The 18,662-nt window shown below is 46.0% G+C and overlaps 1 protein-coding gene across 6 annotated transcripts in view; it reads left to right on the top strand.

Moving 5' to 3' along the window:
* LOC126537049 (sodium-dependent dopamine transporter-like) overlaps window positions 1-17,054 on the top strand; it is an 85,859-nt gene extending 68,805 nt beyond the window's left edge. For all 6 annotated transcript variants that reach the window (XM_072287809.1, XM_050184171.3, XM_072287812.1 and 3 more), the window contains exons 9-15: window positions 3,023-3,270; window positions 4,629-4,728; window positions 5,349-5,449; window positions 7,229-7,408; window positions 8,815-9,054; window positions 12,882-13,106; window positions 15,395-17,054. In XM_072287809.1, coding sequence (XP_072143910.1) covers window positions 3,023-3,270; window positions 4,629-4,728; window positions 5,349-5,449; window positions 7,229-7,408; window positions 8,815-9,054; window positions 12,882-13,106; window positions 15,395-15,628 — 1,328 coding nt within the window. In that variant the 3' untranslated portion in view covers window positions 15,629-17,054. The remainder of the gene's footprint in view (window positions 1-3,022; window positions 3,271-4,628; window positions 4,729-5,348; window positions 5,450-7,228; window positions 7,409-8,814; window positions 9,055-12,881; window positions 13,107-15,394) is intronic.
* The last annotated feature ends 1,608 nt before the right edge of the window (window positions 17,055-18,662 follow it).

An 18,662-nucleotide genomic window follows, 5' to 3' on the forward strand; every position in this document is an offset into this window, starting at 1 on the left:
GCTGTTCTGGCGACCACTTTAGTTAAGACGACTATTTGGAGCCGTCAAATTTGATAATCAGTGTCTACGCAGCGCATAGGTTTCGCAAAGCAAGATGAATAAATAAGTTAATTAAAATAATGCTTTTGTTTGATTTTAGCACCTACATTAAAACAAATAAATGTTGTGAAACTCTGCAGTCGATGTGATTTTACTCTGTGGAAAGCATTATTAGCGTGTTTTAGCGTGTCTCGTATTCCGGTATCGTATGTCGGTTAACGGGTTAGGGAAAGCGCAAACATGAGCGGTCGGATTGGTGGTGTCACCTCAAGCAGGCAAACACAGCGCTATTATTGTAGATACCAAGAATAGTCTACTTCAGTGCTGGCCTAAATTTTCGGCAGCGGCGTAATCATGAGCACGTTGCTTTCCGAATGTCTGTTTTTTTTTTAGAAAACACCTCTCAAGGAACGCGAAAACATGCCTATAACGCATTGTGGTTAGGCAAAGCGTCGCAATATGTGGCTACCAGCGTCCGGTAACCCGGTATTACGCGAACGCCATTGCGTACGTATACCGCAATATCGGACACGCAAAAGCTCTCTATTGAACTGTGTCGTTGTGTATGGCTTTCGGGCAGGCATTTCGTTCGTTTCGTCCCACGCACTTAATTGTTAGTCGTACAGACAGAGACATCAGATACTCGCGCGTACCTGGATATAAATTACGTCCTAGAGGTCGCCGATGCCTGTTCGCTACTGTAGTTTGTTTGTTAAACAGCTGGTTAGACATAAAGGCAATGCCCATATCCGTCGAATAATGCGTGACATGCAGGGCAAGTCGGTATCTATAAAGCATGCGTAAATCTTTGACAAAACATAGACCCGTTCATCAGCGTCCGTTCCCATTAGGCGCTAGCAAGCGACCTAAAAACGGCGCTTGATCGAGAAGAGCGCTTATTTTATCACGGCTGCATTATGGTGCACCGTTGAACTGGGGCGCCGGGTTTGTTTCTTCACTTGCGTATATTTTTTTTTCTGATTTCCCGGATGTTCACTCCCTCCACAACTCCAATGTCACCTCGACCGTATCTCCTGGCTTGATACGCGGTCCGGAGACGTGTCACGCGATGCACACGTACCAGATTCCGCCAGCGTTCCCGTGTCTGGAAGGCCAGGCAGCGGATGCGCTAGTTTCCTCTACAAGTGCTGCGCAGATTGGCGAGAAATTTCTAAATTGAGGGCTGACGTGAACAAAAACGGCCTTGCTATGATAGGTATTTTCAGGAACATTCTTCAGCTTTTTTTCAAATTTCTCCATGTTCTTGCGCAGGAGTAACGAACCAGTTCTCACATGAGTGGCACACCTGCTGAAGGCGCTCGTACACTAATATTTCTTTTAATACAGACATACAAACGTCTCTTAATTTTTACTTCCGCTTTCCCTTTTCGACAGTGTAGGGTAGCTAATCGGGCTCAGTCCTGATTTAACTGCCTGCCTTTCATTTATCCTTATATATGTAAGGCAGCGAAGTGATAGAACAGCCATCAGAATATGTGCGCATTACACTTCTCTGCATAATATTTGGCTATTCAGTGCTAAGTACCGCTTACTCTGACGGCGGTAACTTTAAGTGGCTGGCTTTGGAATGTGTCCGTATGCCGGCTACGCAACTTCACTGGTTTCCATTTTCTTTATTGCGCTTTGACTCATTATCGAATTAACAAATATACTTCGTGGCTCTTGCATGTGCAGCCTCTGTTGCTGTGGTGTTTTGTTGCTTACTACGGAGGTGGCGGGCTCGGTTTTTGGCCCTGATGGCCGCTTCTCGGTGGAGCGAAATGCCAAAAACAAAAGAAAACAATTATGTGTTTATTCAAAGTGGTTGGACGTCGCAGAACTCTATGTGGTTAAAATTAACCTGGAGATACCTCCTTCCCCGGTCCCATCGATCTAACCGTCTGCCTAAGTACAACGTCTGGTAGCCTAGGCGCTGATATTGTACGTTAAGATTAATCTATGTCTCAACCGCATCCAAATTATAATCGCCAGGAACCAGCCTTTGTAGAAAAGCAAGGCGAATCTTTACCGTGAAATAGCAGCAGTGATGGAAACGAAAATAAAATGATTTTTTTCGTGGTTTTACATGGGCTCAAGCTACAGTCAGGGTAAGGCAGGCGGCATAGTGGGTGACTCTGTTTGATTTTGGCCACTTGTAATTTTTTATCGTGCATCGAAAATCGCGGCAGGAGTGGAACGAAACCGAGCGATTTTCCATTCCGCCGCGATCGCAACGTGGCCACCGCGGCAGAGCGGTGGATCTTCGACCATGTGCTTAGTAATGGCATGTGATAGCCACCACAATCAGCCACGTGGCAGGTCACAAAGAAAGACAGAAAGCGAGAGAAATGGTACATGCGCTGCCTCTGAACCAGCTATTGGAAAGACAAACGTTTTCCAGTATGTCTTGAGACCGAATCCAATACGAATCGAATACTGTCAGTAGTGAATCGAATCCAAAAAAGACACTTTTTAAAATAATGAACGGCCGTTTTCACCGTTGATATAAGACGACCTTCACATCCTACTGTACTCAGAACGTTAGCAAGTTTCTGGCATTATAGCATTACGAATCATTGTTTAATTAAAACACAAATGAAGCATTAGCACCCGATAAACAAATTATTCGCATACTCTGTTGGCGAGTACGAATGATAGTTGTTTAGCTGGGAAACGTCTGGCTCCAAGAGCGATGTAGCGGGATCCACTACACGTAACCTCTCGTGTTGTGTGTCTGCTATATGGCTGCCGTGCTGAACTTGATTGCAATTCTGTGCTTCATTGCGCTCAGTTTGTGATCTGAAATATTCGTGCTTACACTAATAGGGTTGTTTGGTTTGAAACCGAATCGAATAGGGCAGTATTCGAGTCATTATCTCAAGGTATCTGAAATTCGCCCATCCCTACCTGTAACAAAAAAAAAAAAATTTCGACTTTTGAACGGGCTCCCAAAAGCAACAGCGTTCTGGTGGACCATGCGCAGGATTCGGCACCTTGTTCGCGGTGATCCCCGCAGCACTGGCTAGCCTTCCTGGTTCGGTGGTGTGCTCGATCCTCTTCTTCGCGCTTCTGGCCCTTCTCTGCCTGGGCCGCATGGAGCAGATGATGCTCGCCCTGCTCACCTGCCTGCTGGACAAGTTCTCCAGCGCGCAGCTGCGCAAGCGCTACTGCTTGTTCGTGCTCGGCGTGTGTGGTGTGCTGTTCGCCGCGGGTGTCGTCTTCACCACGCCCGTGAGTATGCATTCCGCGAGCGCATTTGCGTACCGCTTGCGATTGGCGGCCTGTCGTACAGCTCGATTGCAACTCGTGGCAATCACACTTGGTCGCACCAATTCCATGCAATGCAGTGTGAACCAAGGGTGACGTCGGCCAGCCGATAACGAGAATTGACTGTTTGTGTCATCAACTGTTCGTCATTAATCATCCCATGCTAAACAGCGCCTCAATAGAAAGAGAAAGAGAGAGGGATAAAAGAAGTAGAGGCAGGTAGGGCAACTAGACTTGGCAGATGGCTGCTATACAAGTGAGGAGGAGGGAGGGAATGAAGGAAAGAAAGAAAGGGAGAGTGAAGACGGACAATACTTTAGGTTGCTCTCATACGCTTGATAATTAAGGCGTAGAATGTATACCCATAGTTGGACACTCGAGTTTGTCACGGAGGGACCAGGGGGCAAACGACTGGAGTGCTCCCCCTTGCTTCTTCGGAGACAAAATCTGTTCTCGCTCCTTATTCGCGTATGCGACCGAAGACGAACATCTTGCGCTGAATTGCTTGTTTTTTTGTGAGATGGCGCATTATCTCGCATGCTCCTGCTCTACGCAAATTTGGTCACTCGTGGTACGAAATAGCACGAACCAGAAAAGAAACTAAGCTAGTAACTGGAACATTCCAAGAGTAGGCAACTTTTCTTTCTTTTTGAAAAATAAAATAAACTAAAAGCGCACAGCTTTGCATCGCTCAAGAACTGCGTCAATGTCTCTGAAAACCTGTTGTCCGTTATTTTTTTTTTCGAAAAAGAGCAAGAAAAGTAAGAACAGAGCAGTCCGCCTCCCTTGTGTCTGCCAGGACGCACAAATTTGAACACAGTCATCGCGCAGAGAAGTCGAATGTCAGGAGACTCCAGATTCGTGTGTGGACGATGAAAGCAGGAAGATCTCATGGAGTCCAACGCCCCTACACGAATAAAATCTTAAATTGCTCTTCTATTGGAGCATCACTATTATACGTTTTTGCTTATGACGTCTGCTCTTCTCTCTCTCTCTCTCTTTTTTGTTGTTGCTCGTAGTTGTTTTGCACCTTTTACTGCAGCTCTCTCTGAGTCAATTTCAAATAAGCGCATGTAAAAGCACTGCTGCAAACAGATTCTTAGCAAAACCGTTTGAGTCAGTTGTTTGTGTTTTTTTTTTCTTTAGAGTGAAACTCTAAAGTGCAGAATGAGTGGCGTTGTTAACACGACTTAAATTATCGAGTTCTTACGCATTTTTTAAAACTTGTATTGAAGCTAGTGAATAAACATCATGTCGAATTTAGAAGTGGAATGACATGACCAACGATATGCTTCGTTATCTTTTCATTCGCTTTGATGCAGGCTGGAATTCACATCTTGGCCGTGATGGACGCTTATGTCTTCTCTTGGACAGCGTTTCTGCTGGGATTCCTTGAATGCGTCGTCATAACTTGGATATACGGTAAACGTACTTTGTTTTTCTTCGGCCTTTGTCGGGCGCACCGGGCGTAATATATGTTAATAATAATGCCGGTGCAGTGTGGCTCACTGTGTTGTCCGTGGCCTCTACGCAACATGTTCAGTAAAGAGAAGTATTCGGGATTACCTTAATTTGTAATTATGACTACACAATATGAAGAAAGAAAGAACGTTGCAAGGGCAAGAGCTAACCTGTTATATCAAGTGCACAGACGATGAATTATAAGAAGCTGCAAAACATGTGGTTAGATTGCAGAAGGCTTAAAACTGAGCTCCTTGGTACATATCTATGAAAATACTTGGAAAAAGAGCAAAGAAAAGAGAGAAAATATGTAAGTGTTAGATTAGACAGCACTGCGTTCGTGTTGCCGAAATTTGTCGTTTTATTTATTTATTTATTTATTTATTTATTTATTTATTTATTTATTTATTTATTTTTGCATCGTCGTCAAGTATCCTCAAAGATCTGTGTAATTCTCCTACTAGAAACACATCAAAATTTGTTAATTTATTGCTTACGCGGTCGGAAAACCACAATTTTTTTTGTTATTTGCTTATTCCTTGCCGGTAAATTTCCTCGTATTGTCTTTCCTTCCATATCAGGGTTCAAGCAGTTTGCTGAAGACGTTGACACAATCCTTCAGCAAACGCTTGGGAGAGGATGGATGGTGATCTGGTCATTTGTCACTCCAGGTGTGATTCTGGTGAGCGAACTTCGTACGTAGTTTTGGCCTCCGCTGAGTGGTAGCTTGAAATGGAGGAGGCCACGCTCATACATGCCAGCATATTTCTTACCACTGCTGCCAGTTAGATGTGAAAGGAAAGAAACCATGGCGCTCTGCATATCACTTGGTGAATATGCGCCTTTAGGGCTCCCTGCATTGCGTGCGCTTATCTGCTGCTCGTGTGTCGTGGGCGTCGTTCAAGCATTTGTGAGTTCAACAGTTGTGCGTCTCAGCATGTATGTGACCGCCAGTATCAATCACCGCCTGCATCACCACTTGCAAACTGAATAAGGCAACTTATCGGTATTGCTGCTGATGGGTTAGGAGGTCCGCGGTTCATACAGGGGGGCCACAACTAAGTCTGGAAACTTTCCCCTAACGATGGTTGCTGGCGTTTCGTGTCTTCTGGAGAGGGGGGACAGTTGCGACGTTGCGAATGCTCAGGATCAGGAATTGTGTAGCTCGCGTACATAAAGCACGAAGCTGGGCACATGGAACCCTTTTGTGCTAATTGACATCGTGAAGTTTCATACCTTTATCTGATACTCTAGTTTCACTTGATTAAAAGGCTGAACTGGATGGGGCAGGCCCTGTTATGCGTAGAACATATAAACAAATTGATTACGAATGGGTGCTTAGGTATGAAAGCAAGCGTAGTCGTGGGCAGTAGATAGCAAAGTGGACCGATGACGTCAGAAAATTTGCAGGTGTAGAATTGAGTAAGCTGACGCTGGGCACGACTATCTGAACATCGCTAGGAGGAACATATGTATTTTGTGGTGCACTTAAATAGGCTGATGATAATATTGATCCCTTTTTTATAACGCTTATGAGGGAAACGAGCAAGTGCATTCTACTATAGTCAGTCACAACCAGAGGATTAAGTGCGAAGTACGCCGCTACTCAAACCAAATATAATTTTTATAGATGTGTGGGTCAATTACGTTCCCTTATTTTGATGACGGCATGGGTGAGCGGGGTAGGGGAGGGGGTGGAGCGCAGAGGCGCAGAATGAAGACGCAGTGTTACTTTATTGACGGAGCTCGTAATAAATTTGTAGGTTGTCGCCGAATAGAGTGTAGTATCGTCCATCCCCTTTAGTTCATTGACTTCGCAATAAGGGTTTGAGAACGAATGGAATACAAACCGGATAGTGCCAGAAGCGAATCGAATCGAAGCGAATATCGAATAGCTTTCGGATAGTTTCTGAATAGTTTTCCAATAGTTTTCGAATAATGGAACAGTCTTGTCACAATTATTGTAAGACAATGTTCACTTAAAGTTAGCAAGGTTTTGTCACTACAAAAGGGTTATGAGACGTTGTTTAATGAAGCACAAATGGGGTATTACGAGCAAAGAAGCAGTGTTTTGACATGCACAGGACTCTTCAGAGAGTGCGAATGATCGCTTTATGGCCTGTAAAGTATTGCACCCTAGGTGACGCAGCCTTCTCCACTACGCAAGTTCCTATGTTTTATGTATATACTATGACCGCGAGGGTAAACATTTACCGTACTTTTGCTCCAACTTTATGTATGACTGAGCGAACTTGGCCTTTTCATATGTTTTAAAAGTACTCGAGAAACATTGGCACTTACGAATAGTGAGTATTCCATTCAGTCTTCGAATCGTATAGGATACTACTCAATTCGTTATTCGAAAGTTTCGAATATTCGTACAGCCGTACTTCGTATAGTATAAATAGTACACATGAAGCCCATCTTAAGTGCTTCTTTTTCTCCGTGCCCTTCCCTGTAGGTCACATTGGTGTTCACCATATTTGGAAGCCCCGACATCTCCTCTGGGCTCTTCAAGAACTCATTCTGGGGACCCATACTAGGATGGACTCTTTTTGCAGTAGTTATTTGCCACATTCCAGGATATGTCATTTACAAGATCGTCTACACGGGCTGCTACACGGACGGAAACCGATGGGACGTAAGTGACGGCACTGGTCTTTTAATCATGCTTCACTTTTTCTCTTTTAACCAGTTCCACGCTTTACGACCAAAACCGAAATTTTGTTTGGATCCATGAAAGGGGAGGGAGAGGCAGCCGTTAATCTGAGCAAAAGAAAACAGCTGTGCGGGAACCGTCGGCGATGATAGTCAACGTAAGCAGAGTCCTCATTGTAAAGTACCCTGGCCGAACGCTTCTATTCGCTTCATTAAATGAATTATGCGCTTGTAGATGCATGGTTGTTGCAGTGCGAATATTTTGTTCGGGACAGTTTGGCGAGTTCACAGCCCTTTCAATAGTTCGGAACACTGGATAAACAAGTATTTCCAGAGAAATCACTCAAAAGTATTAGGGCACACTAATGAAATCAAAATAAAAAACGATCACTGTATAGTTAAAGTGAATGAAGTGTGTGTTTTCTTAGGTTCTAAATTAATGCAGCCATTTTATTCACTTCGAGTGTTAGCTGCTTGGGGTGTTGTGATCGACTTTCTTGTTACGGAGCATATGGAGCTAGAATGCAAGCGAGGACATGAAGACAAAAGCAGCGTGCACCCCGGCGTATGCATTCACATCCTCGTTTACTTTACACTCGCATCTATATTAAGTGCGCGCTAAGTCCGGGCCCTTGTCCTATTAGAACGTGTTCTTTATATTTTTTTAGATTATGCGCAGTTTTATAAAGTTACCTGTCGCGGACAGCACGAGCCTAACCGTTGAACTGGATTGCTCGAAGAGACGTGAATTACTTGCACGATGATTCAAAATGCATTATCGTATAAACAAGAAAAGTTGGCTAAGTTTTATCTAATTATTCTACGGCACATATCGCTGCTTAGTAAATATAACCGGTGCGTTAGAAGGGCATATCCACTTGAAACTTATGAAAATGGCAGTGGTTTTGACAAGTGCGCCGTTTAACTTGTGGAAAAAAATGAGCTGATGGTCCCGTTACTTAAACAAAACGCCTTTTTGTACAACGAAGAGCAAAATTAACTGGAACACCAATGTATTTGGTCTCCCACTTCGCGAATTAATATCTGGAAACGAGTCGCATCCAGAAAATTCGTTCCAAGTGGATATGCTCTGCGTATTGAACGGCTACTATTGGTATGATTGCGACATGTGCGGTAAAGTATTTAGCTAGGAGCTTAATTCGTGAAATTTTGATGATTGCTTGAATATGCATTCCAATCTTTGCAGCCAGTAACGTCTGGCTCTTCGAGTAATCCGGCTCAATGACTTAGAATCGTGCTATCCGCCACAGGCGATCGTTCAAAAATCATTCATAGTGCATTAGAGCAGGAAGAATAACCGCGAGTGCTTTCTCCTAAGCGCTGGCGCCTTTACCGGTACGGTGAAAACGTCCGTAATCGCGTTCGCAGGTGTTCAAGCGGCTGGTGAAGCCCGTGCCTCTGTGCACCAAGGTGATGAAGGCCGACAAGAACGCCAAGGCTGGCAAGGAAGCCGCAGCCGCGCCGCGAATCCTCGTCATTCGCAAGAAGGAGGCCAACCAGCAAGGGCAGCTGTACATTCCGTACGGCTTCGTCGTTTGCCCGGAGAAGAGCCCCAAGGCGAAAGGAGCCACCCACCCCAACAAGCTGGTCTTCTCATTTCCGGACGTCGTAAGCGGGTCTTTTGTTATTTCCGTCTCTTCTGTTTCTGGGTAAATAAACGTGCATTTATCTATGCACGAAGAGGTTGCCTGCTTCAGCACGAGCCAGCTATACACCAAGGCTTTCAACCTAAACACATCACAATGCTCTTGCCGGTCACAAAGGGAACGAAGCTTCATTTAAGAAAATAATAGAAATGTCAACACGTACACCACACACTACCATGCTAGAGAATCAGTGCAACAAAACTATTCACCTTGTTTGTTGTAATGGGTGTCTTAAAAGTTACTTTGCAATGTGGAAATAAACAAAAATATGGTAATAATTGTGAATAACATCGCAGTATCACGTGCGATATTAGGTAAGACCTGTAGTTTGATAACGTATATGAGGTGCGCGGGCCTGCGAGAAGAATTCTCGCACGCTGCAAGAGCCATTAGCCAGAACATCGCACAGATAACTCCAGCAATTCACCGAGTGCTGAACAATTTACAGCGTCGGGCGCAGACACGTTTTCAAGCCGGTGGTGGACATTTTCAGTATCTTGTAGTTATGATTGATTTGCCGTATGTAACATTTCAAATTTTAAAACCACCATTTCCACTGCACACTTACATTTCGGGCACCTGGTATATTTGCTTATGTCCATCACGAAGCGCACTTTAACGAGTTTATTATTCTCCATTGACGAGCAAAAGCTTAAAGACAAGGAGTACTACGAAAGTAATACGAGGACACCTAAGCACTTCTTATGAGTTGCGAATGCAAAGGCATTAACGTCCAATTGAACGCCGCTGAAGGATACTTCAAGTCATGAACTCCTCCTGGGCAAGCGAGCGCATTGAGACTCTTGGCCAACGGTTCCTAGAGAGCACAATGCCGGCGCACCTCGATCTGTGACGTCATTCTACCTCACCCGACTGCAATGAAATCTAAGAGGGACGTTCCCGAGTGAGCCGTGGTGATTTTGACGTCGCCGCTTTCGTCACATAGAGCTTAGCAATGGAAATTTCGCTTCAATTAGCATGATGTCATAAAGCAGACTGCTCAGGCCTGCTATCTAAGGTTGAGCCCTCCGGGCAGGGCACTTGGCTAATGAGCGTGGGCTGTTAGGTTCGAAACTCACAACCGCCAATGTTTTTCATTTCAAGTTTATTGTTGTTTTTATACATTAATTGTTTATGGCGATTACCGAGGCGAAGTTAGAACGCAAGCCGAAGCTTTGGCGCAACAGGGATGTGCTCATAAAACAGGCTTCCAAGAGCAAGGGTAACGTGGCGTCGCGGCGATACCCTCTCCACTCACGCAATACTTGGCGCTCCAGTGGTTCCCTATCGCCCGTTCTGCTCCGACGAGGCGAGCACGTGACGTGGCGTTGCAGCTAATGGGAATTTGGGTGCCATTTTGTTGCCAATGCGCCGGCTTTTTCGCCTAATGTGACATTCGATGCTCTAGCATCAAAAAGAACGGTGTTTTCGTTGGCATGATGGCATATTGGAAGCTTTTAAACATCATAGGGTTAGAACGCATCCTTGGTGGTGCTTGTCAACTTCTATAGTTTAAGACGAGAATTTTTCACGAGGCTTTAGTGAGGGGAAGCCTAAACGTCCCAATGTGTAATGCATTGTGACACGCCATAGCGAAGGGGCCGGATTAATTTTAACCACCTAGAGTTCTCTACCGTGCACCCAAACCACAATGCATTGCTGTTTATGCAATAGACCCCCGTAATCAAAATGCGGCCACCATAACTGGGAATCAAAAGCGCGAACTCGTACTCTGCAGCAGCGAAGGGTCATCGCCACTGATCCGCCACGGCGTGTATTATCTGTTGTTCGTCAGTAGGAACAAGGTTAAGTCTTGTCTGGGATGATTACGTAAAGTATTCTAAGGGCCAGAACACGTGGCTCTGAAATTTTATCAATCCTCTGTAAAAATGCCACCCGCTGTTCCGTGTACTTCCTCACGCCATGCGAGCAGTTGTGAAATGAGGCCTAGATCTGGAAGAAGAGACATCCCTCGTTCCAACACTGCCGTCTTGCTGTATTAATCTGCACTGTTTTAGCGCAGCACTTACAAAAATCCACAGAAGGACACGAAAGGGACAGGCGCAGGTCTGTTCGTGTGCCTTTGTGTTTTTTTATAAATTCTGCGCTAAAACAGTATTAGGAACGGAGTGCCAACTAACTCGAACCATCGCTTTGCTCTATTACGTTTGTTCACTGCATCTATGTAATGTTTTTCAACTATAAAATTTTCTGCAATCAGTAAGAAACTTTATACATTGCTTAACGAAATTAATATTTCAACTCAATTTATCTAACAGTATATACACGGGAGGGACTCTTGGGCAGCTTGACGAGGGCCGCAGGTCCATTGCACCATAATAGATACATACGTATTACAGCAGGTACAGCTTAAGCAAATTCATCAGAACGTGCTTACACGGAGACGTACACCAGCACACATTGGAAACAAGAAATCGATGCATATTTCTCCGCAACACTTCAGCAGCAGTACTAGAGCGAATTTCACTAGCTGGTTGATCATATACCCGAATGTTCATTGTTCAGGAGGCAACTAAATTACCTAATAATTTCGTTAAGCAATGTATAAAGTTTCTTACTGATTGCAGAAAAATTTATAGTTGAAAAACATTACATAGATGCAGTGAACAAACGTAATAGAGCAAAGCGTTGGTTCGAGTTAGTTGGCAATCCGTTCCTAATACTGTTTTAGCGCAGAATTTATAAAAAAACACAAAGGCACACGAACAGACCTGCGCCTGTCCCTTTCGTGTCCTTCTGTGGATTTTTGTAAATGCTGCGCTAAAACAGTACAGATTAATACAGCAAGACGGCAATTGTAGCGTAAAAAGTGGTCGCGTATAGCTGTTTCCTGTTGAAATGCACTGCGCTTTTGTATTTATTATTCCGATAGCAATGATATTGACACCTTAGGCAAATTTCTGCCGTCGTCGTCGTAGTGAGGTTCTGTATAAAGTCCAAGTGCGATAACATCGCGGCCTACGCCGTATGCTCTAGGCGCTTGAGAAAGCATGTGGGTGTGAGCCGCGAAGGATGGTGACTTGGAGCATGATGTCATAAATTAGTCGCCCACTCTTCTCGCACGCAAAATGGAGGAGTGCACCATCTTTTCGCGGGCACAACGGAGGTTGCGCGGCGATGTACGTGGGCTAGGAGGAGGGTAGGGGGTAGGATAGCATGCGTCTCCGCTTCTACTCCGGCCGCGGCTGCGCACAACGCGGCTGATAACGGCCGCTCGCGTCTTATCTTGGAGGCAATCTGCGGTGGTTTCGAATGTTGGCCGACCAGCTAGCTGATGGCTTCGTGTGCGCTGTGTTCTTGAGCGCCTAGTTCGCGTAGAAGCGAGAGGCAACACGCAGGGGAATTCGCTCGTGGCTCTTGTGGCTGCTTCCGCTCTCCACCAAGCCAGCGTTCAGACAGCGAGTATCCGTGATCATCGAGTGAGATGTGTTCATGTTTGCCTGTGGGCGCGTGACGCCGTTCTCGTTAACTTAGTTAGCAAGTGAATGTTTACAGCAGTTTTTGCAGCTGTTAAAATTACTAACCTCATCCGCGTATAACCGTCTGACAATTTGCTACAGCAATCAATGCTACGCCTTTTGGGCGAAACTGCGACTTTTAAAGTATTTTAGGTCAGTTATGTATTAGAAATCGTTGTTTGAATTTAGTTCAAGTATCTTCCTGATAACTTTTGTCTTGTTTGGGCGCCGCATTACGAGAAGTAGATAGTGAGAACAGTGAGGGCTCAAGTCGAATGTGCGTTGTCGTCCCTCTTCTATATTTGTCCAGGACCAGTCGTACAGCTTGACGGACAGCAACGTGACTCGGCTGATGCCCCCGCCGCGGTGCGACGAGATCTTCTTCTACACGCCGCAGATGTCGCAGATGCGTAAGAAACTGCAGCTCGGCTCCATGGAACAGATTCCCCAGTCTCCCTCGAGCTCATCGACGCACGACCTATCGGAAAGCTGCAGCTCGGAGCAGTCGGACACGCCCAAGAGGGATGACCCCCGCGTAAGTATATAGCTGTCGTTTTTGTTAAGCGGCATATTGACGAACCTGTACGACAGAAGAGCAAAGAGGCGTAAGCGAATGGTTACCGTGCACGGTCAATCACTCACGCGAGGTTATTCATATTATGCATTTGACGTTGTTTTCATGAGCATGCAGTACAACTGTAGCGATGGCAGGACTTTAACAAACGTTGCGCCATCCGCGAGCTTCTGCGGGCTTATTGTCAGAATGCATCTGAATTTTTTGTTACCCGCCATGTTGGCTTAGTGGCTATGGCGTTGCTCTGCTAAGCACGAGATCGCGGGATCGAATCCCGGCCGCGGCGGCCGCATTTCGATGGGGGCGAAATGCAAAAATGCCCGTGTACCATGCATTGGTTGCATGTTGAAAAACTTCAGGTGGTCAAAATTAATCCGGAGTACCCCAATACGGCGTACCTCATAATCATGTTGTGGTTTTGGCACGTTAAACCACAGAACTTGAGTTTATTGTTCGTGCCGTTGTTGAAGTTTGTGGGGATGCGCGACTCTCGCGCGTCCTCTGATGTTTTTCCCGCATAGCGCATCCCCTGTTATGCTGTTTTCCCGCACGGCTCGCGTGGCCTGGCGCCCGCGGCGTGGTACAAGCGCGGTGCGAGAGATGTCGCGACCGTCGCGCCGCGGCGGGGTTACTCGGGCGCCGAGGGACAAGGGGCTGCCTCTTTCCCGGCGGGTCGGCGAACAGCGCCGGACGTTCCGCGTGCGCTGCGACCATGCTTCTGCGAGACCGCCTCGCGTGGCCGCCTTCGAACGCACGACCGTTGGCGTGACCGAACACGCGAACGACCAGGCGTTGGGATCCAGCATGGGGCGAACATATTCGCTCGCAACGCGGTCGCGGTAAGTCAGACTTCTAGATTTGTCGCGCGCCCATCGGCATGTTTTGGGGATAGCAACTCGGCTAGCAGGCATTGATCTATGAAAGGTGCAATAAATGCCCTTGTGACTGTTTGCACTACTGTGTTGTCGTTCCTTTGTCCCAAGAGTACGGAGGAGAACCCCGTATCTCCCCACAAGTTATTCAACCGATCGATGCGCAATGTTATGAAAATGGGGTGCCAGGGAGATTCACCAACTTTATTTACAAGCGGCTATATATGGTCGGAGTTGTCTACACTGGTGCAACATTGTCATGTGCTGCTTTAGGGATGCGTGACCCCTCGATGACTCCTCGTGTAAGAGAAAGGCTTTGGATGGATGCTGGAGATGTACGCCTCTTCACGACGACTAAATGTTGCAGTCGTAAACAGGCAAAATAATCGAGAGAAATTGGTTGTTGCTACGCTGAATTGCGATAACACTTGTACACTCGACCACAAATGTTTGCGCACCACGGGATTCGTTGATTTTTGAGCAGCCTGTAAGATCATTCAATTTCCAAGCAGCCTGTAACGGTAGTCAGTAAAACAAAACATCACAATATTGTTAACGTATACTAGTAGAGACCGTAAGTGCGAATGCTAGGCTGCGTTGTGCGGCTGCGCAGATATTCAACTTTTTCTCAGATTTCGTGTTCCGTAATCATTTCTCATCGAGCGTACATGACATGGAGCTCCGCCTGTCCTGTTGCTTCTTGGTTTTCCTTCGTCTGTGTGGTCGTGTTCATCATTAGCAGTTTCCAATTGATCCATTTCGGCTAATTTGCTGATAGACCAAATACGGTTCAAAGCTTACTATAGGGCTTAACTTCGAATGGACTTGCGAAGGATTTTCCGAGGGAATTTCGAGTCCGAAGGAATTTCTGAAGGATCCTGGGTTCTTCTTCAATTCTACCTTCCCTCCTTCCCCACCCACACATACACACATACGCACTATTTCTTAAAGTAAACCATTGACATGCACTTAAGAGAAATAAGAGAAACAAAGTGGGTTCCTCTCAAGATCTATCACGCCAAACATGCGCACCAGATTCATAGAACTTTGCAAACGCAATTTATTTGGCGCTACATCAATACTGACCTTTGAAAGCCTTATGATGGACCCTAGCGCACCGTTGTCAAAATGATATCGGAGAGCTTCGATTCAGCAGTGTACAAGTGACAAAGCTGTTGAAGCTATAAATTTCAAGACACAACTACGACCCATGCAAGATAGGCATTGTTTACCGCCACCATCCCAGCCTCTTAATGATGAAACGTGTAATGTGCGTGACAGACTTCCGCCCAGCGGCCGGAAACTTCTTCCGTCTGATCTCCCACGAGTGACCTAAGAGCCAGTGACGTTAACTACCACCTCTTGACCTTCTTTCAGGTCCGTCGCGTGAGCCTGGTATTCACGACGAGTGAAGCGAGCGACGACCGCATCGTGCTTTCTCCGTCATCGCTTTCCAAGTGTTCCGAGAGCCCCGAGGAAGGCGAGGCCAGCTCGGAGAACGTGAGCGTCGGCGGAGGAGCCCGCGCTCGATGCAAGCGGCGCTCTTCGCTTGGCGTGCTCGGGACGAGCGAGCGGAGGGACTCCGACTCCGTCAAGACGTCGCATGTCTGACACCTGACGCACTTGATGGTGATTTTGGTTCAACATCAGGCAGCGCCGTATACGCCCCTACGTTCAACGACGTCCCCTGGCTCACGCCGGAATCGAACTTAACCAGATCGGGCTGCACACCCAGTGCCGAACTTTTAAACGCGTCGGAATTGTGCCATATGCAGTACTGCGTGCGGGTAGCGCTTTTGTTCGCAGCTTGTATTTGGAACGCTGTACCTGGGGAGCGATGCAGCAGGTTCTACACCGGATCCTCCTGCCGAGGTGCCATCTTCGAGCATGCGTTGGTGATATACCTACGTGGCCGTGTGCGCGCGATGGCTGCTCTGGGCGGTGCCCCGAGTCAGTGTACCGTGAGCCTTGGTGTGCTAAAGAGTTCTTCACTGTAATTTAACCTGGTGCCGTATTCTCAGACAACTACTGTACAACATGTCGTTTTTCAATATGCGCTGGTTGGCTAAAGGAACTAGACGCGACAAAAGGACCTTTGTGGTCGGGCACTTTCATCGTCGGTGTTAATTTCACCCCGCGCAGCCCTAACATGCCACCACAGCAAGGGGCAGTGCAAAATTTGTTAAATCAGCGTGTTGTTACTACAGTGCAGCCACTGTGCCAGAATGGTTACGACAAGTGCAGTTGAGTGTACCACTGAAAGAACTTGATCAGCAGCGCGACCCGAGGTGAATGAGTACATGCATTTCATGTTTGTAAGTAACAAGGTAATGTGTTACAAACGCGCGGGCCATGGAAAGTAATAACTGAAGACTTCACGTAGTGCAGAAATATTTCGCCACCAAAACAAGAGAATGACGGTTTAATGCCCGCTTTTTTACGACATATGATGGCACACGTTAGAAAGCAGCAATGTATTTGTGCCGTAACGGGTCTGTGGCCGGCCTTTGTAGGCAAACAGGTGAACGCACCAGCGACTGTTAATATGTAATGTTGTTTTCTATGTTTCTTTAAAGACGTTTGAGTATATTATGAACGTGTATCGTTTGTTTTTGTAATGCTGTTATTGTTTTTTGTTTGTTTGTTCCAAACGCCATACTCTTTTGTACTCACTCCATCTGAATGGCTATCGTGTCTGTCAGAATGTCAGCAGCATCTGAATCGTTTGTGCATTTGTCATGTAGCCTGTATATTTATTCTCGCCTAAAGGGCACTTTTGCCAGCTTCATTGTTTTGTTTTTATTTCATCGTTGCATCTATCGTTCACGGACTGCAGTATATCGTGTGTAAAGCCAACACATCTCAAAGCGCGCGCGATGACACATGGGCTACGTCTTTGCCAAGCAGGCAAAAGCCTCGTCCTCTAAAGAGTCAATATAGTGCCCGCTCCGAATTGAGTGAGTCCACTGAGAAGTCTTTCTGTACGAATGCCTTTTGAAAAGCAGAAATAAAAACTGAAGTACAAGTTTTTCTTTCACCCGGCAGTGTTCTTTGAAAGCGTGATGGGAAAGGAGATGACAGCATCTTTGTGTTTACTTACGTTATCCAAGCGTGATTTTCCTTAAAGGTAAAGGGGAACCACACTGGAAAGCACTCCCAACATATTTAACGTGCCCAAAGTTCCCTTCCCAACTTTATACGTTTTTGTGACTCCACTCGCCAACAAGAAAAGTATCACTGCTTATCATCACTTTACGTTCAGAGCGAAGGCGATGTGCTGAAGTTCTGAGTTAAAATTCTTGCCCTGAGTACGACTCGCACTATACCGATGTTGTAGCACGATGCGGAGAATAGGAGGATGGTGTGACAGCCAGCTCTGTCAGGAAGAAATGACAACTCGAAGCGAGTAGCTTGTATGGCAATGCACCATACTGTCTAATGACTCAGTAGCGTAATTCTAACGACGCTGCTGTTCTCCCCCATTATTGTACACTGCAATGTAACTACTACATGATGTGTTTCTGGGCGCCGTGGAAACGGCACAGAGCGAGGCACGCTCGTCGCAGGAGCTAGAGAATATGTTGACTGAGAAGGCACAAAAAAAAGAAAAAAATAGCGCAGGTAAAGAAACACGACAGTGCAAAAAGAAGACAGGGTTTGTTTTTAAGCATGAAATGCTTTTAGCTCCCGTTGACGGTGACCTTCAAGTGACCTTGAGCCAAAAGCCAGAGCCGTTATCCGGACATCGTTGTGAGAACAAAACGAGCTATCATCCAGGACCAGTCAAAACTTAAGAAAGTGCGGTCTCTGGCCCCCAACCCTTTGTACAGGACCGCATTACATACGCTATACGCTAGTTACTACCCAAGCAAGTTAGAAAATACATTGCTTCCGAGTTCTTCCTAATCTTTGTTCACGATATCACTCAAGCTGTAACTTCTAGTGCGGTAAGTCTTATTTGTCATTTCCAATACCGGCTTTCAAAAGATAGATACAGTGCACCATACACTTGATTGTCATCTTTTGGCGCTGAGACAGGGTTACCTACGTCCTTTTCAACGCCAGTGGTCCGTGAGTTCCGCGGCGCGGGTTTGGCGCCGTGCACCTCCTTCGAGAGATGGCGCCATGCTGCGTCACCAGGCCCGCAGTGTCTTGCGCGCAGCGGATGGTTGAGAGATGGTTGTGAGTAATCATCGTAATTACTCCAACCAATCTGCTTTGCCGGTAGCCATTTCGCGCTTACATCTACTCTCTATTACGCGAGAGCCAGCATTCTTGTTTTGTTTGATTTTCAAACAATGGCGCTACGGGAGATTGACGAAGAAGCAAGTGGTTTTAGAGGCGTGTGCATGTATATTTAATGATCTTATAACCAAATAATGCTCAGGATATTAGTGCGTGGGTGAAATAGAAAAAGTGTACAAATTAATATCTGAAGTAAAACGTAAGATACAATAATCTAAAATAAAAACAAAATGAATGAAGCAGTAGATAATTCTGAACATGTAACGAAGTAGTTGTTTTGTGTTCACAGCGATGTTGTAAATTACAATACAGCGTTCCGTTTGTCTAAAGCCCAGCGAAGACACGTAAAGGAAGAGAATGCCTGGCGCAGCTAGAGACAGCCCAAGCTGGTGAAATGGAA

Source organism: Dermacentor andersoni, chromosome 4, assembly GCF_023375885.2.
Source record: "Dermacentor andersoni chromosome 4, qqDerAnde1_hic_scaffold, whole genome shotgun sequence".
NCBI lineage: Eukaryota > Metazoa > Arthropoda > Arachnida > Ixodida > Ixodidae > Dermacentor > Dermacentor andersoni.